The 23491-nt window shown below is 49.0% G+C and overlaps 1 protein-coding gene across 2 annotated transcripts; it reads right to left on the reverse strand.

The window, feature by feature from the left end:
- Positions 1 to 3516: 3516 nt before the first annotated feature.
- On the reverse strand, positions 3517 to 19654 carry STMN3 (stathmin 3). Of its 2 annotated transcripts, XM_015647217.3 has the most exons (5): positions 19304 to 19623; positions 9636 to 9731; positions 9114 to 9289; positions 8437 to 8628; positions 3517 to 7954 (listed from the first exon to the last, which is right to left on the reverse strand). In XM_015647217.3, the coding sequence occupies exons 1-5, from the start codon at positions 19320 to 19322 to the stop codon at positions 7895 to 7897; spliced, it is 543 nt and encodes a 180-aa protein (XP_015502703.1). In that variant the 5' UTR covers positions 19323 to 19623; the 3' UTR covers positions 3517 to 7894. The 2 variants fall into 2 exon arrangements, with proteins under 2 accessions (XP_015502703.1, XP_015502702.1); XM_015647216.3 differs by lacking the exon at positions 3517 to 7954 and having other exon boundaries at positions 8350 to 8628; positions 19304 to 19654.
- Between the last annotated feature and the right edge of the window lie 3837 nt (positions 19655 to 23491).

Below are 23491 nucleotides of genomic sequence, written 5' to 3' on the forward strand. Positions count from 1 at the left end.
CCCCCCTCCCCAATGTCTCCTTCCTGCCCCCGCACCGTGTACCCTGCCTCTCCCTTTGGCGTCCTGTATGCCTCCGTGTCCCCTGCCTGCCCCCCCCGGGGTTCTGCATGCTCCCCGTGTCCCCTGTACGTCCCCCCGGGCTGTGAGCCCCATATGTGCCTGCTGTGTGCTCCCCACGTCCCCTGCCTGTCCCCATCTGGGGTCCTGCATGACACCCTTTCTCCTGCATGTCTCTTTCCCGGGTCTTGCATGCTCCCGTGTCCCTTCAAAAGATGAAAGCCCTCAGCTGTTCATGGCTGAACACTTCCTTGAACACCTCCAGGAATGGGGCAGCCACAGCTTCTCTGGGCACCCTGTGCCAGGGCCTCACCATCCTCAAATGGAATAATTTCTTCCCAATATCCCATCTAAACCTGCCCTCTGGCAGTGGGAAGCCATTCCCCTTGCTGTGTCACTCCATACCCTTGTCCAAAGTCTCTCTCCATCTCTCTTGGAGCCCCTTTAGGCACTGGAGCCATTTCCAGCATTCAAAAAGTGCCCTTGACCAGTTTGATTCAGGCTCTGTTTTCCTGATTGAGTCATCCCCAAGGTGCTGCTGGTCCTTATCAGCACTAAGTCTTTAGCTGTGACTCTGCTCTCTGTTTCCCCAGCCACCATGAATTGTCACAGGTTTTGGTTAATTTTTGCCATTTCTGTGCCTGTAAGGCCCAGAGTTTGGGAAGCACTCAAAAATTTCTCAGGGAGGACTTTTTGCATAATTTTACCACATTGCACTTCTTCTGTGAGTAGGTGGTTAACATGTTCTGGGAAGCGATGAGCGAGGCCAGAGGCCCCCAAAAGTCGTGAATCCCTTTTGGAAACACTCGCTATGTTTCCATTCTGTCAGCTTTTCACAGCTACTGGGTGGGTGGCTTTTCCTGACATGTGTTCAGGTGACGCTTGGTCTGTTTAGTACTTTTTACACAAATTTCTAATGATGCTGTCTGATACATTTTTGGTGGTTTATTTAATGCTTTTCTTTCCCCCCAAGGTTCTTTTTTTTTTTGTTTTTTGTCCCCATGCAAACCAACCCTGCCTGATAACCAGCTGCCACCTCTATTTCCCTCATGTTCCTCACCAGTCTACCCAAGCTAGTACCATTAAAGTGATATTCCACAAGGAACTGTATGTCTTTTCCTTCTCCAATATAACCAGAGGTAACCAGCAAGGTTAAATCACCCACTGGAAATGGTGTCTCCTTTTTCCATGGAAGTATGTCTGTCTCTCTACCAGTGCCACTGCTGGTGTTTTCCCTGGCAGCTGCATCCTCGGGCCCCCAGTGGGGTTGGACAGGACAGATAAAAGGTCCCTTTTTCCACTAAAACCATCTCCCTACAGTGCCCAAGAGGAGCAGGAAATCCCCCGTAATGCTGCCGTACTCCGGTTTTCCCAGCAGTCAGTGGCCTCCTGGACAGCAAAACCTGGCTTTTGCTGTCAGATCCCAGGATGGTCTCTGGGATCCTCCTAGCACAGAGAGTGGGATGATTACACCTCCTGCCACCTAATCTGCTCCCTGCTCTGCCCCTTTATCAGTGGGCAGATTCGCTCCAGCCATGGTGCTAGCAAGGCTGCTGAAAGAGGGTGAGCTGTTATTTTCCAAACCAAATCACTCTGCAAAATTTCTGCATTTTGCCTGCCCAGGTGAGCCTTGGCATTTACCTTGGCAGAGCCTCTGATCCCTTCCTTTACTCAGGCACAGCTCAACCACTTTGTAGGGATTCCTTCAAGAGTTATGTAGGTATTTTGCTTTCTTGACTTGGTTTTGATTTTTTTGCACAAGGAACTCTTGACGTGGCATGGAGTGACAGGACAAGGGGCACTGGCAGAGGGCAGGGTTAGATTGGATATTGGGAAGAAATTCTTCCTGGTGAGATTGGGGAGATGCTGGCACAGGTTGTCCAGAGAAGCTGTGGCTGCCCCATCCCTGGAGGTGTTCAAGGCCAGGCTGGAGAGGGCTTGGAGCAGCCTGAGATAGTGGAAGGTGTCCCTGCCCATGGGAAGGTGTTGGAACCAAACCATTCCTTGACTCTATGATTTTGTGAGTGCTAGAGTGTGGTACAAGCCTTCAGTATTGTGTCTTCAGCACGCAGGGCTGCACAGTGGTGGGAGCCTCTCCACAATTCCTTCTGTTCCTCCCACCCCATTCTGCCCCAACAGATCCCATGCCTCTGTGGTTTTCTCCTTCAGATCACAAGAGGATGAAGGAAGTGTCTTGAATTAACTAGTTATGAGGTGACCATGCTTCTTTTCATCAATATGTCTTGAATTGTGTGGCACCAAGAACAGTGCCTGTTTTCCTAAGACAAATGCAGAGGTTTACTTTACTACATCTATGTTTTAGAAGACCCTGGGTTAGTAGACTGTATCAAATCTCAGAGGAAGAGTGAGCAATGCTGCGTTTGCAGTCAGGTTGTTATCTCCAGAATCAGGAAGGTCAAGCTGCAAAAATAGAATTCCTGTTTATGCGGGCAGCAGTGTCCTGAGGACACATGGGAAAAGCATCAGGCATGGGCTGCTTGCCACTGCCACCACTGTGATGGCCCCAGCACTGTCCTGGCACTGTTCTCCCTGCCCTTACAGAACACTGACCTGGGAATTAAAACTTATCCCCCCCTGCCTTCCCCTCACTTTATCTCCTTGTGCACTGAGTGCTGCTGAGCTCTGTGGAAACTCTCCCACCCTGGTTATTTTGATGGGATCACAAGATGTGGGACAGTCCAGGAGGGTGCTGCTATTTCAATATCCCCTCAAGGACAGGGAGGACAGTGGCCAGTGACATTGCGCACTGCTTGTGGTGGCAAAAGCCCTCCCCAAAAGGGAAGTGGGGGAACCTTTCCCCAGCAGCAGGAAAGCTGCCAGGCACCCTCTCCCACATGTCCTTGTGGATTACAAATTTCCCTGTTTTCAGCTACAGCTTTTGGACATTTTTGTGTACTTGGCTCCAGGGATGGGGTTGGGAGCATTGACCATGCAGGGTCTCATTGGTTGGGGTTCCATCTCCCTGAGGAATACAGCCCTGCTCCCTCCCGCTCTGTCTAGCCCAGGCTGGATACTTTCTCAGGAAAAACTCATGAAGGAGACATTGGAGTTTTAAATAAGCAAGTTCATGTGGTTTCTAGAACTGCATTTGTTGTATTTGTAACTGTTTTATATCTTTTTCGATCTTCCTGTGTAAAGACTTTGCAACACCCTCACTCCCAGCCACAGGGGGTGGCAGCAGGACCCTCATTCAAGCATTTATTACTTTGTTCCTCTGAGAATGGTGATAAACTGTCAATTTCTGCCTCTTTTATGCTGTGTGAGAAAGCAGTCACTGAGTATTCAGAGGATTAGGGTCTATTTTGTTAAATCTTTAGGTCAATTTTCTGTCTAATGCTGTTTATTAGGATTCTCACAATACAAAGAGTAGCTTTGGAACAAAAACAACCCATTTCTGGAGAGAGATGGACACATACGGTTTCATACCAACTTTATTTCTTTTTTTTTTCCTTTATTTTTTTTCATGATCACTTCTTTTGCACAACAACAACCTCAAGTTGACAATGAAATGCACGTGGCAGACCAAAGGGAACCGGACAAGGCTCTGTTAGGGATGGAAAGTCTTTCCGTGACACTGCGCCAGTTCTCCACCCAGCACAAGGGGTGGTGACCCGGGCTGTGGCAGGAGGAGCACATCCTGCCCGGAGGGCAGCCAGGGTGCTGAGCCCTGGGGTGACAGCTCAGCCCTGTGCCCACACAGTCATCTTCCAACCCTCTCCTGCAGCCACAGGCCGGGGTGTTCCTCCTGGGGTGCACAGCTGCGTATCCCGACTCCATACTTTGGTACTTTCCATTTCAGAGCACTTTAGAGATGTGGAGGCATCGGCTCTCCCGTGGTCCCCATGGGGAGGGAGCATCTCTGTCCCCTTGTCAAAGGGTGTGGGAAACTGAGGCACAGGGGATGCCGGGGCAGGGATGCCCAGCTGTCCCCTGCATCCCTGCACCCCGGGGACCACGGAGCACCCACGTAGGCATGGGCCAGTGCCTGTCTGCTGCTTTACTTAAAGACAACTGACTACAAAGGTGGAGTTTATTGGTCTTACTATGTCATCTCATCCCTAGCATGGAGAGTAAGAAATCTCTAGCACCGTAATCAGCCATTCCCTGACTCATTTCAAGTGGTATCAGAGTGTATGTGCATATATCATTTCCACGGATGCGTTTCTGTGCGCGTGTGCACAGCCGGGTGCACAGCCACTGCGAGGAGGACGGGAATGCCATGGGAGGGATATAACAAATCCCATGAGGCAGGATTGCAGAGCCAGGGCCAGAGAGTCACGCCAGGCTAAGCTAAAGCAAGCAAGCTGAAGTTTACATTTGAAAGGGAGCAGCAATATCGACCTACCCCCGAGGTAGGATGCATGCAACTCCTCAACTCCCACCGGCCCTGGAAGGTCAACTCAAAGGGAACCCCACAAGTGGGTTAGAGCAAGATTTTTTAATGGCTCCAAAATAATAAGACAAGGAATAGGCTCAGTCCAGAAGCAGTCGGAGGGGCCAGCATCCTTGGAAGTGCCTATTTACAGGCAGAGCTGAGCTCTGTTGTAGGGAATAACTTGGGTGCAGAGCTGTAATTTGGGCTGTGAGGCCAGTGGTCCCAGCTTTCCTACAGCTTCACCCATCACCTCGCTCTTGGTGGTGGTTGGGAGCTCATTTAGCTTCAGCTCCTGTTTCTTGCCCCAGTCAAAGGCTCCTCTCCAGGAGGGCTCTTGGAAGGCCTATGCATGCACATGATGATGTCACCCTCCTGACTTTCCTCCCTCACACCACTGCCACACTTGAGGTCTGGGTGGGGATGCCGTGGGTGCCCTGAGGATGCTCCCCCTACAAGGCACATTCCTGTGTCCATATGCTGCTGCAAAAATGGGGCTGAAAAGTGTTGGTTCAGAACTCAATTCATAAACATCCTCAAGGATCAGTGGAGACCACAGGACCCACAATAAGGAAGGTCACCCCGAGAACTGGGGGAGGGTTACATGCCATGTCCACATCCATGGTACATGGGAATGCTCCAGGAATGACACAGGCTGGGGCAGTAAGGATGTTAATGAGGATACTTAATTAGTCTCATCTGAGGCATGAAGTATGCAGCTGCACATAGCCAATAGCATGAAAGGATATGGAAAGGCATGGAATAACCATGATCCTGGCCCGAGCCACGTGCTGCAGGTTGGGCACAGCGCTGCATGAGCTCCTGGCCACAATGGGTTTGGAGCAGTGGGTGGACACCCCTCATCCAGCCAACACTCTGCAGCCAAAGCAGTCATACATTTCCCTGATAGTGCCCAGTGGCACTGGACAAGCTCCTGAACATCCCTGCTCCATCCATCTGCACCAGGCAAACATGGCTCTGGGACACGTAAAGCCTCTGGCCCCACGGCTGAGGCTGTTTCCTTGGCACAACGTGTCTCGGCAGCAGCTCCCTGACATTACCAATGCTCAACTCTCCCTGCATGTCCCTGCTCCTCTGGTGCAGGAGCTTCTCCTGCAGTAACACATTTTCCAGCCATATCCACCATCCCTCACTGCACCAACCTGACAGAGGGGAAAAAAATTAGTTTCCCAGTGCTCACACCTGCATGAGCACCATCTGCCAGGCCATTCTGCACTTGCCATGGGAATTTTTGCCAGGAAAAGCTATTGCAAGAATAAGTCCCCACTTGAGACCCATCTGGGCTCCAGGGAGAGGGAAGAGAGGGGTGTGGGGCAGCACAAGAGACCAAGAGGGAAGCTCCAGGCAGGAATTGAGCCTGGAGACTCAGGAGCTGTTTGGGAGGACAGCTCTGACCAGTACAACCTGTTACAGCCCTCTTCCAACACATGCTAAACCTGACAGATCCTCCAGCTTCTGCAGGGTTGCAGGGAACCACCTGGAACCTCCACATGGGGAGGTTTAGATCAACACTTAATTAATTATATGTACTAGAATTGAAGCATCACCTCCACTCTTCCTCTCAGCCCTTCCTTCTCCTCCCAGCACGAGGAGCAGCCGTCCCCGCTCTCACTGCCCTGCCCGCAGGACTCGGCTGCCTCCAGCTCCCAATTCTATCATTTTCCAGCTGCTCTCTGGTCCAGCGTCCCACTGGCACCCTGCCTTCACCTGGCCCAGCCTCTGACTCCTTCTGAGCCCCCAGGAGAGAGTGAAAATGGCCATTTCTCTTGTTTTCAACTCTTGCTCATGAGTACAACATTTCTGATAATAATAATCATAATAATCATAGTACTAAAAACAGTATTTACAACAAGCTCCAGGTCAGAATTACACACCAAGCAAACACTCAGCACCACAGAGAGTAGGACAGGGTTAATATCTCGCAGATACCTTCTCAGATCCCACCAACGTGGGACACAGACATCTGACAGTTTCAACCATTTCTTACACACAAACATTTCATTTAAATTACTTTTTAAATTTTTTTTTTAAACTTTTTAAAATTTCTCGTCACTATATGAATGAGGTGATGCTGGCGGAGATGCCACGCTCTACACAGATGCTTATCTAAGACAGCTGCTACTATAAACTGATCATTAGCTACTGTTAAGAAATTCAACCCTCAGTTTCCTTCTTTGCCCTAAATCTAATTTTCTTTTGTCACTGACAGCACAGGAGCTTTCTAACAGCCCTGTCCTCCCCCCAGCCCAGGAGGAGGGATTTGGGAGTAAGGTAGCCCTTCCTTTTAGGAGCAGAGTCCCCTGACATCAAGCCATGGCCATGGAGGGATCCCTCCCACATCCAGCTGGGAATTCTATGGAGAACAGAAAAGAGCCCCAGGATTTGGTCCCCAGCAATCTGCCTTGTGATGGCCCCAAAGAGCCACATCCATCACTGGAAAGAGGGAAGGATTCTTCTGTTCACTAAAAGGCCATTTCACAACCATGCACCGTCTCTGCTGGATTTGCTCTCCTAACAGAGTGGAATCCTATATTGTGGGAGCACTGGGGAGCCCACAGGAGGCTGAGGGTCTCTCCCAAGGTTCCCACAGAGCTGGGAATGAAATCACCACCCACAGCTCTCCTGGGCAGAGCAGCCAAGACCTTTCAGTCCCCCCTCAGCCAGGGAGAGGGTGGCTCAGTGGCCAGCCAGGGCATCAGGCAGTGCCTGCCGTGACAGGGACTTGCTGTGATGTGGCACCTGGCACCAAGCTTTGGGTGGAGCCCCTCAGCTGCTTCCACACGGGTTCTCAAAAATCACCCAAAGGTGAGGGCTGTGGTCACTGCCTAACTGGGCTGGCTCTGGAGGCAGCCAAAAGATTGGGGTTCTGCGCACTGCAAGTCCTGAGCCATCCATCCCTCTCTTTCCTCTCTCCCACCATGGGCAAACAGGGGGCTGCTCCCTATTTTACTTCACACACAGAAATTATCACTTACTTCCCATTTTTCTGAAACTGATATTTGGCCCAGAGGAAACACCAAGAGGAGGAAAAGCTCTGGATAAGAAATCTGTATTTCTTATGTGACACTGCTGGTTGAATTTATTAATATCTTCATTTGGGTTGGTTTTTTTTAACATCAGTTTAAGAAATATTTAAAAAAAAAAAAAGACAAAACCCTCCAAAGAAGCTGTTTGATTGACTGATTGACTGATTGATTCTCTATTTGATGTGAACTAGTTGCTATTCTGCTTAGAGGTCCCTATGATCTGTGAATCCCCACAAGCACTGACGATTAGGGATGCAGAGAGAAGCGTGTAGCTGGGGGATGGGAGGGGGGATGGAGAACCGAATGACTCGTCTAGACAAATAAAATAAAACGTGTTGGTTGGTCAATTGGTTGGTTTGTTAACAGGAATCAGGTGCTAGATGTGTAGAAAAGCCCTTTATCCAGAGATCTCCTCCCGCTGTTCCTTGTTCCTGCGGACTTCGGCTGCGTGCAGTTCCTGCAAAGACGGGAGAGATGATACCGAGCTGACACACCCTGCTCTTGTGATCAATATTTTCCTCCTGCACACAGGATTTGCATCAGACATAAAAAAAGAGATCAATTTCCCATCCAAAACACCCCAAGGGTGGGGGTTACACTTGCAAGAAGTTAAGGATCATCTGTGGGAACTTGGAGGCAATGGAACCTCCAGTGAACACGGTCCTGGCTCCTCTCTCCTTCAAAACCCTTCATTCATGCATCTCTCAGTGAACCTGATGCTCTGGCTTTGCACTTGAACTTATCAGGATTATCCAGGCTATGTTTTCTACTGACCCTGAAGGACATAACCCACCTCCTCATGCTGCTCTGGAGCAGAGCTCCTCCTCAGCAACCACCACCAAGAAAACACCCTGTCCCTTATACCCATCACACTGGGACCAGACCCCATTTTTCCATAAGGATCAGCACCCCCAGCCCTGTCCCAGGGATCACGCTCACCTTCTCGCGGAGCCGCTCCCTCAAGGCAGCAAGATGTGCCTCACGGATCTCCCTGCTCAGCTCCATCTTGTAGTTGAGCTTCTCCTCAGCCAGGCGGCTGAAGTTGTTGTTCTCCTCCAGTGCCTTGTGCAGCACCTCCCGCTCGTGTTCCCGCTTCTCCGCCAGCTGCTTCAGCACCTGCGCCTCCTGGGTCTGCCGAGGGAGCGGGGTGAGGCCACTGGAGAGGCTCTTCCAGCCTCCATCTCCCCAGGGAGGCTTCCTGACTCCCTCCTCTGCTCAAACCACTCTGCCACCCCCTCCACCCCATACAATCTTCCTGCTTGGGAGATACTTTTGACACCTTTTTCCTGCCATCATAGAATTATCTAGGTCGGAAAAACCCTCTGAGATCACTGGCCAGCCCACCACTAACCCATATCCCCAAGTGCCACATCTACACAATGATGATGATGATGATGATGATGATGATGATGATGATGATGATGATGATGATGATGAAGTAGAATTCCCTGCCTAAATCACACTGCAGAACCTCACCCATGTCTCACCTGACAATCTACAGTGGAATAACAAGTGTCAGAACACTTGCCAGCTCTTTTAGATTACTCCCACTGAGTTTTAAGATTTAGTGCAATTAGAACCAGAAAAGTCACTGCTTCTACAGGACATCTCCTTACCTTCCTCCTCTCTTCTGCAGCCTCCAGCCTCCTCTGCAGCTCCTCCAGAGACAGGTCCTTCTTCTTGGGAGGGGAGGAAAGGATTGGGCTCTCAGGGGATAAATCTGAAGGGGACTTCAGGATCACTTCGAAGCTCTGGCCTGATGCCCTCTTATCCAGTTGCTTCACCTCCATATCTTTGTGGAGAAAAAAAACCAGTGACTCTGTGAACCTGTGCCATTCAGGAGAGCAACCTGAGGTCATCAAGCTCCTCACACTGGAATTAGGATTTTCCCATGTTCTAATCTGGGTGATTTTGTTTTATCTCCAAAACTTCTTGATTAGCGATCACCTTCATCCCCTCCATGCAAATGCAATTAATTTAAAGTCATGGCATAATTACAGGAAGGTCACATTGCTGTTAATATCTTGTATGTCATCCCAGCATGAAGCAGAGAGACTCTGACTCTGGCAAGCTCCCACATTGCCTTTGGGAGAATAATCCCAACACTGCTGGAGCTCCTGTGGGAGCAGGTTACCTACCTCCATACTGGTAGATGGTGTTGGGATGGGGCTGGGTGTGGAAACAGGAGCAGATGAGGGAGAGCAGAGACAGCTCCTTCATTTTCTCCTTGTAGGCTGAAAAATATGAAATAGCAATGAGAGAGATTCTAATGGCAACAGCATCTCTTTTTCATTGAGAAATTAAGCAAGTACCCCATTTGCAGCTATCAGTCTCTATAGAGGCTTTTCCATGCAGTCAGGAAATCCCATTTGCAGCTACCAGACTCTGTGGAGATGTTTCCATGCTGCCATAGCTTGCCAAAAGGTCCCCAAGGAGTGTCTGATCTACAGCAGCCTAAATTAGCTGCCAGTGTGGCAAATGTTATGGGAACACACACAGTAGGGATTTAACACATCCAGAGGCATAAGGTTCTGTGCAGGGTTTTCCCTCCAAAGGAGCTGGAACGCTGCAGCCCATTTAGTTAAACATGTTGGGACAGTTGCCCCACCCTTTCTCCACTGGAAGTGGAATTTCCAGTCTCTGAGATAAATGATGTCCACTGACACCTGGAAACATTGCTCAAGCCCTGGTGAGTTGGGAATATTTCACAATTCACCATTTCTGAGGTGAGGGTGAAGAGGCAAGAGGAACTCAGCAATGTGGAGAACAAAGGAGGCATTTGAGAGACAAAACTGTTCAAGGGGAAGAACTGTACCAGGGGAAGAGCTGGGCCCCAACTTCACAAGATACCTCCTGCCCTGCAGCAGCAGATCAGAGAGGATGTGAGTGGATTCTGCCACCACCTTAGCCCAGACAGGCAGAAGTTGGCACAGTCTGTGACCACAGTAACCATCCTTCTTTAAAGGACAGGAAGCACACAATCCTTTTGAGCTCTGCTGCTGTGAGTCCTCCAGTTTGCTCACTGTTCCTGTGACTGGAGGATTCACTACAGCATCCTCAGTGATTACAAGTGCTGCCCTAACACAGACTGCAGTAATCTGCTTCTGGGGCAATCTTCACCTGTATTTTTGGAGTTCAGCACATTTAAGACAGTGAACTGTTTGCACACTGCTGAAAAAGAACCTCAGAATAGAAGGAGTTGAAGTCAGTGAGGTGCTCTGTTAGGCTGTCACATTCTTTATCACATCAGTAAAACCCTGACAGCATCAGTCCTATGAGGCAGGTCAGCAGCTGGGGCTCAGCAGTGGGTGCTGCTGCCTCATGGGTCCTGTGAGGCTCTGTCCTGGGCTGGCTCCTTGGGTGACACCCAGGCTCGTGGGGACAGTGTCTTTGTGGCTGCATGTCCTGACAAACCTACCCTGAGTGTCCTTGTGCTGCCCTTCCTCCTGCCTCTGCCACAGGCACAGGCTGTGCTGTCCTGCCTTGGCTCTGCCTCTGGATTTCCCACAGATCCTGGTGCTTCTGGCCTTGGTTTGTCCCCTCTGTACTGAGCTCATTTTGTGCTCCAGCCAGAGGGGACTCTGCAACACAGCTTCCAATGCCACCTTCAGAGCAAAACCCTCCCCTGGGCCAGGACAGGGAAATCCCCAGAACTCTGATCTGAAGAGGCATAAGACACAGAACAATTCTGAATGAAGTAACATTATGTGTATCACGTGGCCTTAGGAACATCTTTCAGGTATTCTCCACTGCCTTCCCACAGCTAATTGAGTGAGAAAAGCTATGCCTGCTTCAAGCTCGAACTTATTTTTCCTCCCAGGTACAGAACTTCACTCTAATTAACACTTCTTTTGCTAAACCACCATCCCTGAAGCTCATATCTTGACTGACAAGCTTTTAGCTTGCTCCCCATTCTGATTTGAACCTCCTGCCCAGTCCTTCTGTTGAATAAAAACCAAATAGGAATAGTTTGCACCAGCAATGGCAGCTGGACATCTTTGATTTTGTTCTTAATGAAAAAAAGCTCTGGAGAGCCTCTGAGAGGCCCAAAGTTGTGACACAGAGCAGGAAGCTAATGCATCTCCTAATGTGCTGCCAAGAACCCTGAGGAGGATCCCTGGGAATAGATGAGAGACATTATCATTTATTATCATTTCGACATTATCATTTAATACAAACAAGCCAGTCAACAAGGTCATTGCTCCACCATTATGTCTGGTCCTGGGTGGAACCAAGGCATGAGGCAGATGTGCCACACCCCTGACCCCCTCATTTAATTCAATTTAATTGTCTGACAGCGCTTGTTACAGAGCACAGTGCTGTGTATTTCACGACTTGGGCTGTGTGCAGATGATTCCATATAGCATTCCCTGCCTTTCAGGCGGTTTGCCGTGGTGATTTCACAGCTACCTCCATTCCATCGGGATCTTCCCTGTCCCGCTTTCCCTTCTGTAGAGCGAGCTGACCGTCCCTCTCTGTCAATTAAAATGAAGAGGAGCAAGAGGACAAAAGGGCTGCGGCAGGGCTGTGCTGAGCGCTGGAAGCGCTCTGCGTCCTTCCCCCGCCCCGGAGCTGCCCCCCGGCGCCAGCCGGCAGCCGCAATTAGCGGCACACGGGGCCCGGGCAGCGGCGGGGATGGTCCCGAGCAGCTCCTGCTGCCGGGGGCGAGCGGGGGAGCAGCGGGAAGGGGCAGCGGGAAGGGGCAGCGGACCGAGCCCCCCGAGCCCCCCGGAGCTGCGCTCCCCGCCCGGAGCTGTCCCTTCAGGACCGGCACCTCCGGCGGAGCCCGGCCGGGAGCTGTCCCTTCAGCACCTCCGCGGGGGCCGGGCATGAAGGGGACAGGGACTGAGCCCTGAAGAAATTATAGAACCATAGGAGCACGGAATCGTCACAGATTTGTTCGGATTGGAAAAGCTCTCCAAGATCATCAGGTCCAAGTGTTCCCCCAGCACGGCCAAGCCCACCACTAAACCATGTCCCCAAGTGTCCATCTACATGGCTTTTAAATCCATCCAAGGATGGGCACTCCACCCGTTCCCCTTGACAACCGTTTTGGTGAAAACATTTTCCTAATGTCCAATCTAAACCTCCCCTGGCACAACTTGAGCCATGTCCTCTTGTCCTGTCACTTGTTAATTGGGAGAGGAGGTCAAACCCCACCTTGTGGGAGCTGCACCTCCTGTCAGGGAGTTTTAGAGAGTAAGAAGGTCCCCCCTGAGCCTTATTTCCTCCAGGCTGAGCCTTCCCGGCTCCCTCAGTGGCTTCTGGTGCTCCAGACTCTGTTCAGAGAAGGGAACAGAGCTAGGGAAGGGAACAAAGTCCAGCCCCTCAATGTAATTTACATCCTGAGGAATCCATGCCCCGAAAATTACATGGATCCCTGAAATCCCCACACCTGTGATCCAGAACCAACAGTTGCACCTGTGGGACACAGAAGCATCACAGTGACGTCCTTGTGCTCATGACACATTCTGTGACAAATTGTTTCATCAGGCCAAGCCAAGAAAAGGCATCCTGTGAGGAGAGGTACATCCTCTGACTCAGTAATTAAAATAAAGACCCATGACCTCTGGGTCACAGTTTAGGAACCTGTGTCAGTGAAGATCAAACCTGAGATCTCCTGAAACAAGACTTTGGCTCAATCACAGCTGCTTAAAACTCAGGGGCAAAAGATCACCAACTTCAGCACTAGAATTTGTTTCAGAGGTATCCACACTCTCATTTGCAATAGATTTAAGGTTTTGAGGACATATTTATGCCAGTGAACAAAACCCTTGAACCAAGAGAAGGCATGTGGCTGGACAGAATATGACATGGCCAAGGAGTTCCTGCCCAGAAAGGCTGGATCTAGAGCACAAATGTACATATTTTAAGAACAATTAGACAGGGAATGCTGAACTTTTTACTTGAGCATCTATTAGCATTTTTACTTCTGTTAATTTAGTAAAAATAAATTCAGTTTGCACTGAGCAAATATTTAATTTCTGTATAAATTAATCTTACTCGGGTCCTGAGGGACTTGATACCAAAGCATTGCTTCAGTCTCAGAGGTGCAGCAAGAACTCTGCCTCCCTGGTGGGCAGAGGATTAGGATAGGCTGCTCACTCAGGTATGAATTAGTGATATTTTACTTCTCTTTTAAGGCAAATACTGTAATAGAAGGATCAGCAGCAAATTCATTCACTCTGGTATGGTCTTCCTCACTGTCATAATGTTTTACTTCTGTTATATCAAACATATCAGGGTTCAAACACTGCAAATAACTGAGTTGTGTAAACCAAGAAGTGAATAAACTGTAGAAGTCAGAGAAAATATATCAGTGTCCCATCCTGTAAAGTGGAGTGAACTCACGTTTTGTTGGCTTCAGAGGAATCTGAGCAGTGATTAAGCTACAATCCATAAAGATGCAGTCAGTTCCTCAACCTTTCTGAAGATTTATGCCCAGCAATCAGCACAGGCTGATTCTGATTTGGTTGTATTCCACCCCACACCTCATGAGCCAATCAATCTTTATTAAAATTTTTTTTCTTACTGTTCTCTGCATATTGTATTACAATAGAATATATTGCCTGGGAAAAAAAACCCACTCTCTTCCTGTTGCAAAGAGAAGGAGGGAGGTGTCCTGAGCCTCCACCAAGGCACCAGGAGGCTTAGGGTGCTCCTTTCCTGTGCTCCCTCTAGTGCTGTAGGGAACATCCTGCATTTCCATATCCCCACGGCTTTGCAGGAGTGCTGTGCACACCATCGATCCATGTAAAGTGTTTATCTCCAAGTCAACCCCCGGAGACATTATCCAGCTGCTCCCCAAGTGCTGGTGGTGCCAGAGATGGAGGAACAGCTGGGAATGGTGTGGTGCAGGAGCAATGGGATTCGTTTTCCTGCTCAAGATGTGCCTGGATGGCTTCAAGCCTGGGGGCTTGAAACCTATTATTCATTAAAAAGTTTTGTTCTGTTTCCTGAATACATAAAGCTAAACTGCAGCCAGGTTTTGGGGTGGTATTTAGTGGCATCCAGCAAAACAGAGCGAGGGCATCTTGGCACATCTCTAACACAGCATCAGTCACAGTGAACCACAGGCAGAGCAAGGCTAATTGATGTGAAATTTAAATGGAAGAGACTGGATGTGCTCTGTCTGATAGCAAGGTCAGAGGAAGGTTATTACAAGAAAATAATTTGGTTTGTGAAGATAACTTTAGAGAAGTAAGAATGAATTTCCCTAATGAATATTATCTCATGAAAAAATAAGTATTGGCCAATTATAAATGCAGTCAAAGCTTAAACAGAAGGTACAGAAGACAGAGAGACCTCCAGCACAGACTGCAATGCCACACACACAACAAAAGCAACCAGAGTCCTCAACAAGCCTTGAGAGTACAGCAAGCTCTAGATATTCTCCCCTGCTATGAATCTTATCATAAAAATATTGGCCAGACCTTCAGCCTAATGCACTTCCACTTTCTTGCTCCCCAGCTTCCACAAACAAGTCAGCAGCACATCTTACAGAAACAGAAAACACTAGTGGGATTTTTGTTTAGCTTTTTGTTGGTTGGTTGGTTGATTGGGTTTTTTTTTGAGGGTTTTTGGGTTTTTTGTCAGCTCAGTAGTTGTAGCCCACACTACATAAGGACCACAAGATCCAGGCCCAGAAGTTACCATGGGCTCATGTGGAATCATCCATGAGAACAGGCAGATGTGAGGTTTACTCTGCCTTCTGTCAGACATCTGCTCAACTGTTGCCCAGGAATGGTTTCCAATCACCCACCTCCTTCCCCCCAGGTTTTATTGGCAGCTCATGAATGTCACAACAACCTGTGCTGTGCACAGCAAAAGCATCAGCAAATCACTTGAGCTGTAGCATTGGAACATGTGGGCTGCTCCCAGGAAAATAGCCTCTTGTATTTCCCAGGGAAATCTCCTCTTGTATGGGCTTAGCAACAGAGAAGGCCCCAAGCTGTGCAGCAGAGCCCTGGCTGGGGGGTTACTGTTGGAAGGAGAGAAGCATGGCCTGTGTTGCTTGAAAAAGCAGAGGAAGGAACCAAATGGAAGCAGCTGAATCCAGAGTGTTTGTGGATTTGGGGCAAACACAGGTTTCACAGTCAGGTTTGGGTGAGACAAAGAGCTACCAAAGAACTGTGGAGCTGATGGAGGAAGAAGTTATGAGACAGTCAGACAGAGCCCAGTGCCATGATGTGTCAGGTACAGACATGCTGTATGACCACAGGCAGTCATTTGGCCTCTTTGGATCTTGGTTTCCTTTCCATTAAATGAGGATTATTATATTTCCCCATAATATAGTGGTACTATTTGTGTAAACAAATTCAGAAAGGATAACATCCTCTAGAAGGATAATAATCATGTAGAGGTACCTTGAAAGAATAGAAGGATTATTTGGAAATATGTTGGAGGAATATCACCATTTGGAAGGTGCCAAAGTGCCACAGCACATGCACATGGTCTTCGGTTGCTCTCTGGATCTTTTGTATTTTCTAAATTGTAGCCCATTGATTTGACTCCCTTCTGGAGGGGAGACTTTAATTTTTAAATCATAACTCACATCTGGATGAATAAAGCCTTTGTCAGTAGAACATCTGGGAGGGATTAGCCAGGCATGTTGTTTGCAATTAATTTAAGGGTATAGAAGTTTGAGTGAGTTTCAGGTCCCTCCAAGGATTGTCCTGAAGAATCATTGGCCCCATTCACCTCTCTGCTTCCCACACTGCTGTCACAATGGGCTTATCTGCAGCCCCCTGGTTGCCACGTCAGACCACTAAATCTCAGCTTTTACTCAAAGAAGGAAAATGTGTTCATCTGATGAAACAGTGCCTTCACCAGATCTGAACCAACAATGACAGATTCCAAGAAAGGGCTCCTTTGAGATGTCTGAAGCATCTTCCCCGAGTCTACATGGTGCCAATAAACAAGATATTATTTATATTTTACGAAGAACAAGTATTTGCTAACTATTTAGAACTCTTGTTTAGATACTCTGGTAAAAACATATAAATGCCTACAATAATAGGCTCTTTTGGCATGTAAAACTGAATTCCCAGTAAAAGAACCATAATTTTTTAAGGCCACATAGACTTCTTCAACAGCCAAAGAAAAAGACATTAATTATTTCTTAAGAACACAGAGAGATGGAGAGCTTGATAGAAAGGATTCTGACTCTCCAGCATGGGCAGAAGAAATGTCAGGACAGGGCAACACCACACGGTGTCCTTCAATGCCACCCAAAAAAGCGATCAGAGGTACATGAAGTCCCTCAGCTCTCACATTTTGGTGCAGGATGGGGAAACCTTGGGATCTGCCAAAGCCCATTTACCATGCCCAGTTATGAGGCCAGGAATGACAACCTGGTGTTTCCTCTTGGCTCCACCTTCTCAGACACGCCAGCGTCGGAGAAAGCCGGTGGGGATGTCACCTTCTGCATCATTTCATAATCTCAGGTCTCTTTATTCAACACAGATACTACAAACTGTGGGGGGAGTTCCTTAGCCCTGCAGAGCCCGGCCAGACCCTTGGTCCGCGGTGCACAAAAGCACCAAGGGCCGAGCAGAGGCTGCGGGAGGAGGTGCGAGGGCCCTGCCCGGCAGCAGGGCCGGCACCGCAGCCCCGCCGGCACTGAGCATGTGCCGCCCATCCCGCGGCTCCAGCACCGACAACAGCGCCCGGGGCCAGGAGAAAACGCCGCAGGTGACACGGAGAAAAGAGAGAGGGCAGCCAGGCTCGGGGGAGCAAGCCCTGTTTCTTTTTATCCCAAGGATTTGGTTGGTTGTTTAAACAAACCAGGCAAATCTTCCCGAGGGGGATAAGCCCGCGGGCATCAGCCGCAGACGACTGCAGCTGCCCTCCCCTCGGCGCGGATCGGCTTTTGCTGAGAATAAAGAAGGAAAAAATGAAGAAAGCAAACAAGACTCATTCCTTAATTGAAGGATTCCTAATTCTTTTTCTCCTGCTTTACCAGGCTACTCTCCATTGCTGCTGTACGAGCTGTAGGCGATGGGGAGTTGGGGAGCTGCTCCTGCAAAGGCAGCTGGGCGAGGCTCAGCCCCGACCCTCCCTTGGCACACAGCGCCCTATTCTCTCCCCTCCTGCCACAGCACTGCCTTCCATGACTTCCTACTCCTTGAAATTGCTTCTCTACTTGATCTGAGTCACAAGGAAGCCCCAATTCACGCTTCTTCATGATCTCAAGTCTCTTTGACAGTAAAACTGCATCTTTGGGAGGACAAAATGTGCTATGGGCATGCAGTGGGTTGGGAGGGTGAGAATGCACCAACTGGAAATCCCATGTTCTGCCTACGTGTGTTTCATCCACCACCCCGTCCATCTCAAGTTTGATGCAACCTTGGTTTAGAGGGCTGGTAAGTCTGAGCCTTCCCTCCCACCCCCTCTCTGCAAGCGAGGTCCAATCCTGCTCGGTAGGGAAGGCAGAAGATGGGTGGCACCTCCCAAGAGTGCACTGCTGCAGACATTCATTGAGACAGCGATACTCACAGGAATATATACAATAGCTGCAGGATTTCTGTCATAAACACATTTTTACAATGCTGCTTTATGTCTTTAATTGCATGCAAAGCCCATTCAGGATCAGCTGCACCCTTATACTCCCCCCACATACACGCCCCTCCATCTCTGTCCTTCTTCCCCCTGCATCTACTGTCTTTTAAAAGGAGCAAGGAATAGAAAATGCACGGCAGGAAACCACGGCAAAGGGCAGTGAAAGAAGCAAGAAGTGTTGCCTGGTCTCCTGCGGGCTGGTTCCCTGTCTGGGGGGCACAAAGCACTGCCTGCTCTTCCTTTTTGTCTGTCGCTCCTGCTCAGCCCTTCAGGATCTTGCTTCCCCCTCCCAAGCCCCTCTTTGTGAACTACAGAATTCAGAGTAATAAAAAAAAAAATTGGTTTCCTAAAAGAAAAAGACCCTCTAAACCCACCCACTCTTCATTGTACCATTTCAAGCTTTCCTCCTTCACCCAAACTCTCAGTTTTAGCCACCTGAATCTCTCCCCAGTCAAAGGGGGCAAGACGGGTCTTTAGGAAGCTGGACCGAAGCAGCACAGCATCCTTGGGCTGCCATCCTGAAGCCAAACCCGAACAGGCTCCCGGGCAGTGATTCCCGGCACTGCTGCAGGAGGGAGGAAGGGCTTCCCTTGCAGCATCTCATTTCACCCAACGCCATCAGAGGACCGCTCCCCTGTATCATCTTTGAAAAAAGAAATGTGAGCTGTGCAAGAAATCTGGGGCTGGGAAGCCCGGAGAATACACAAAACCCCATCCAGGTTCTTCTGGCTGGCTTTGGGGGATTTTTTAGGGCATTACTGACTCTTGCCCATGTCTTCCTCTCCATTACCAATTTAGGCAATGCATGATCTTCACAAAACAAAATGTAATTTCTGATTTCCTTACATCCAGCTGCACCGCATGCAATTTTTCCTCAGAAAAAAAAAAAAAAAAAGCTCTACGATGTTACAAAAATAATATTTAATTGGCACGTAGCAGCATCTTCTAATGGCACAATGAAATGGCAGCAATACTTTAAACTGGCAAGTTTATCACACGTGTATTCATATTAAAATAAAAAGCCCACCTGCTATCTTGCATCAGAGGGGTGTGTGTGTATGGGGGAGGAAGGGGAACAATGCTGCCATACCAGCTGCCTCCTCAGTACAGAACTCCCCCACGAGGGAAAAAAAAAAATACAAACCCAACTCAAACCCTCAGAATAATGATAAAAAAATATATATATAAAACTTGATGGTTTTAGAAGTGCTTTGATGTCAAGCCCCCGAGAAGCCGCCTGTCCTACCTGAGACGGTGCTGGCCATGCTGCGGCGGGAGCGGAGCGGTGCTGCAGGAGCAGGAGGGAGCGCAGGAGCTGCGGAGGTGCTGCAATGCTGCGGGGAGGGAGGACTGACTCAGCTGGAGGGGGCTGCAGCCATCCGCGGCGGGGAGAGGCTGGAGCGCCCAGAGAAAGGCGAGGGGTGGAAAGAAAAAGAAGGGTCACTAGTTCAGAATATTAATGAGCGTATCAGGCCTCCTTTCCTGGGTGGCTTTGACGGCAGATCCCTCCCAGGCAAGCCTGCCTGCCAGGAACACAGCCCCACGGCGGGGGGGCGAGACACACCCAGCTGGGCGCTGGCAAAAGAGGATTTTTTTCCTCCTCTTCCTCCCTTTCTTGTCTGCTCGAGATGGGCTAAACCGCTTTTTCCCTTAGAGTTAAGCAAATTTCTTTTTTTTTTTTTTAATTTTTATTTTTTTTTTTATTTTTTTAAAGCAGCCATTCCAAGGCAGCCTCACCTGCAGGGCCAGGTTGGGGGTCTGGCTTGGCTGGGCTGAGGTGTGAAACCAAAATCCCAAACCTTGCAGCAGCTTTAGGCAAACAGCAAAGGGAGGAGGGATCCCAGCAGATTTTTAGGAATGGGATTAGTTTTTTGGGGTTTTTTTTTGGTTTTTTTTTTTTTTTTGCACTGGCACTGAGGCACTAAAGGAGCTGCAGTTTGGGGAGGAAACTGCTGTAAAAGTAGAGGAGAAAGAGCAGAATGGAGCCTTTTGATTTCAGTGAGAATTCTCTGGGTTTCTCTCCCACCCTAGGCATCTTATAATTTTCTGTTTTCTATAATTTCCATTTGTGGCTATAGCCAGGGGCCAATGTTTCTGTGCTTTTAGAGCACCACACACACTCTTGTGAGCAAGGAATCCTCCCAAACCCACACACCTCCTGGCACGCTGCAATGCAGACACTCCCAAACAATTCCAGCTGCTGCAGAGAACCACAAGTTGTTGGAATACCTGCCAGTGCTCTGGCTTGCTCAGGGGCAGAAGCCACAGACACTGCCTACTAAATTCAGCTAGAAAGACAAAGATTTTTTCCTTCTTTCTTAATTTTTCCCTCAATCTCACAGCATCCTATTCGAACACTGTCATGGAAGAAAAGAAAAATAGAAAAAATGTCTAACTCAGAATAAAATGAACACTATCCACACATCTTCAATGTGTGTTTGCAACAGTAGGTTTTTTTAATAACCTTTAACTGCTCCCTGTTCTGTCCAAGGCTTGTTTTGTAGTTCCAACTCTCTCTACTTTCTCCTTGGATTGGATATCTACAACTTGACAGGTTATCTTGTGTGTATTTCAAAAATGAAACATGATCAGAGGAAGACAGCCATCCCAGGCACCTGACTGCTGGAATGATTTCCCCCTTCTGTTCAGGATGAACTGTGCTTTTGATATTCCCAGCAGTCCCAAGAGGGTCTGGCTACCTCCTGCAACATTCTGGATCTTTTGGCATCAATCCAGCATGACTTTTATTCCTTTTATTAAGGAAAGGGTGTGGAATGATTTCAAGATGTCATGGCCATGTGTCCCACTGGAATACACTGTGTGAGAAAAAGGAAACAAATTATTTGGAAGGTGAAGGTGGAAAGTTGTGTTGTTATTTCTCAACAGTAAATGGACTGAAAGGCTCTGGACTATCAGGATTAAAAGAAATTAAATAATTTGAGGGGCAAACAAAAGACTCAGAAAGATAACAAATGGCAATTCAATGCTCCCCTATTTGAAAAGCTGCAAATAATCTTCATGCCAACCACAGGAGTGTCACAGATGGTCCTCGTGGCTTTTTTGTCCCATTCCTGCTCTTCTGGCAGCATCTGGATCTCATCTGGGAAGAGAGATCCTGCCTGGGCAGCCTCTGAACAAACATGGCCATTATTCACTTTGCACTTCTGCAGAGCAGCAGTGTTCCCCTTGCTGGAGTCCCTCGCGTGGTTCAGCCACTTCCCCACAGAGGTTAAGGATCATCTTTCACAAGGTTTTGGTTTTGTACGTTGCCTTTTTTTTTTCCCTTGAAAATGAAAAATAGTTTATTAAAGATCTTAAAACCCAGTAATGAGTGAGAAGTGAAGATGGGCTGGTTCCTCCTGGCTGGGCTGGCAGGGACAGGCGGGTGAGGGGCTGTCACACAACTCTCTGTGCTGCTTGGACACGGTTTTGAAATCTCTCCTCCCTCTCCAAGCTCCAGCTTTGTAAGAACTCAGGTTTTATCCTAGGCAGACAAACACCAAGATGACAATCCAGCAGGAGACCAACACCTTTATTTATCACATCTGTATCCAAACAGATGCTGCAGCTTCACTAAACCTCCACAACAAGGAATATATTTTTCTCTCTAAACTTATAACCCATTCCCTCTGTTCTGTTTTTAGAAGGCCAGCAATGCTGGAGGGAGCCTGCAGCCCTGGTCAGGTGAGGTCACTGGTGCAGAGGAGCAGCCTCCAGGAGCTGCAGAGAGGCTGGTGCTGACTCATGTCTGCTGTTGGGCACCTGCTGACTCACAGCCCACTCCTCCCTCGGGCTGGGCACCTCCCAGCTCCCCTCTCTCAGCAGGTGACACTGCTTCTATCAACAGCACCGAAATAAGGCAAAATAATCTCCTTTGATACACTATTGATATTGTTCTTCCAGGTGGGAAAGACGTACTTACAGGAAATAACAACAACACAGTATTCCATGTATTTATGAGGAGTTCTAAACACTATTTCTGCCATAAAGTTATCCCACATGCTCACAAAATTTCTTTTGCAGCTTAATTGTGTGTGACTGGTATCACATTAAAGCGTTCACAGTCAGAAACATGAGCAAAAGCAGCTGTTAAATTTTGTGTGGAGCACACCAAGATCCACAAGAATCTTAGAACTCAGCGTTCTCCAGTCCATTCCCTGCCATTAAGACAGTTCATGATCCAGGTTCAGTTTATGATCCAAGTTCAGCTCAAGGAATTTAAGGGCTAGCAACCAAAACAGCAACACCCATGAGCTCCTCTGACCCAGCACCATGACACAGGAGGTACCATAAGTTTGGGAACAGATCATACAATGTTTAGCTTACAGAGCTTAAGGTCTGTTCCTTTTAACATCAGAACTGTTCTACACACAAACAAGCTGTGCAGCTGGCCAGGAGTAAACTAATTTAAAGCTACATTAAAAGGAGCCACATCCTGTTCTACACCCATGCAGTGACAGCATGAGATACAGCAATAAACCACAGAGATGAGTATGAAATATTTTGTTCCTGCCTTCTCTCTCATATGGCTGCATAAAACATAGTTTTACAAAATGTGGGGATCCAGGTAAACCAAGCCTATACATTTATTAATCAGATTCTGACAAAACTGACTAGTCCATCAATTCAGAGCAGTTCACCACAACCACACGGCCTAAGAACCTGGAATGCCGACAAAGCCATCCCTGGATGTGCCTGGCAGGGGACTGAAGGGTGGGAGCACCGCGCTGGAGAAAAGCCTGGAACAAAGGAGCGGCACATTCACCCCTAACAAAAGAGACCCGTCAGAATTCATTACCGTTCCTAACGCAGGAGCTACAGGCTCAACATAAAGCCACAGAACCCTCCCACCTCAAACGCCGAGGGTTTCACAAAGAATCCTGCCGTGCTGTGCCCTCTCCTGCGTGCAGCACCGCCCAAGGGTGGCCGAGCCCAGCACAAAGCACAGCAGGGCTCTGGAGACAAGCTCTGGCCAAGGGCATCGCTTATCACACGCTCCGGAGCCGCTCAAAAGGGGAGAAACGCCATTCCCGGGCGGCCCTGGCGCGGGGGAGCCCTACAGGGCTGGGAGGCTTTGGAAATGCAGCTTTTGGCGAGCGAACAGCCGATATTCCGCCTCTCCGGGGCCGAACCTCGGCCTCCGCCCCGGGGGAAGCGGCTGCAGAACCCTCTGGATGAACCACCCGAGCCTGTCTGGGTGAGCGGAACCCGCTTCCCTCAGACCCGGCAGCGCTCAAACCCCACCGGGCTCGCACCGCTCCTGCCCGGGGCCCCTCATGAGACGCCATCAGCTCCCAGCCCCACTCGCTCCCCGACACTCCGGCCCTGGCTCCGCCGGGCTCCTCCCGGCCCGGGCCCGCCATGGCCGCCGCCTTCCCCGCCCGTTACCGGGGCAACGCCGCTGCTCTCGCGAGAGCGCGCCGGAAGTGACGCG

The sequence above is a fragment of the Parus major genome, chromosome 20, assembly GCF_001522545.3.
Source record: "Parus major isolate Abel chromosome 20, Parus_major1.1, whole genome shotgun sequence".
NCBI classification, from domain to species: Eukaryota; Metazoa; Chordata; class Aves; order Passeriformes; family Paridae; genus Parus; species Parus major.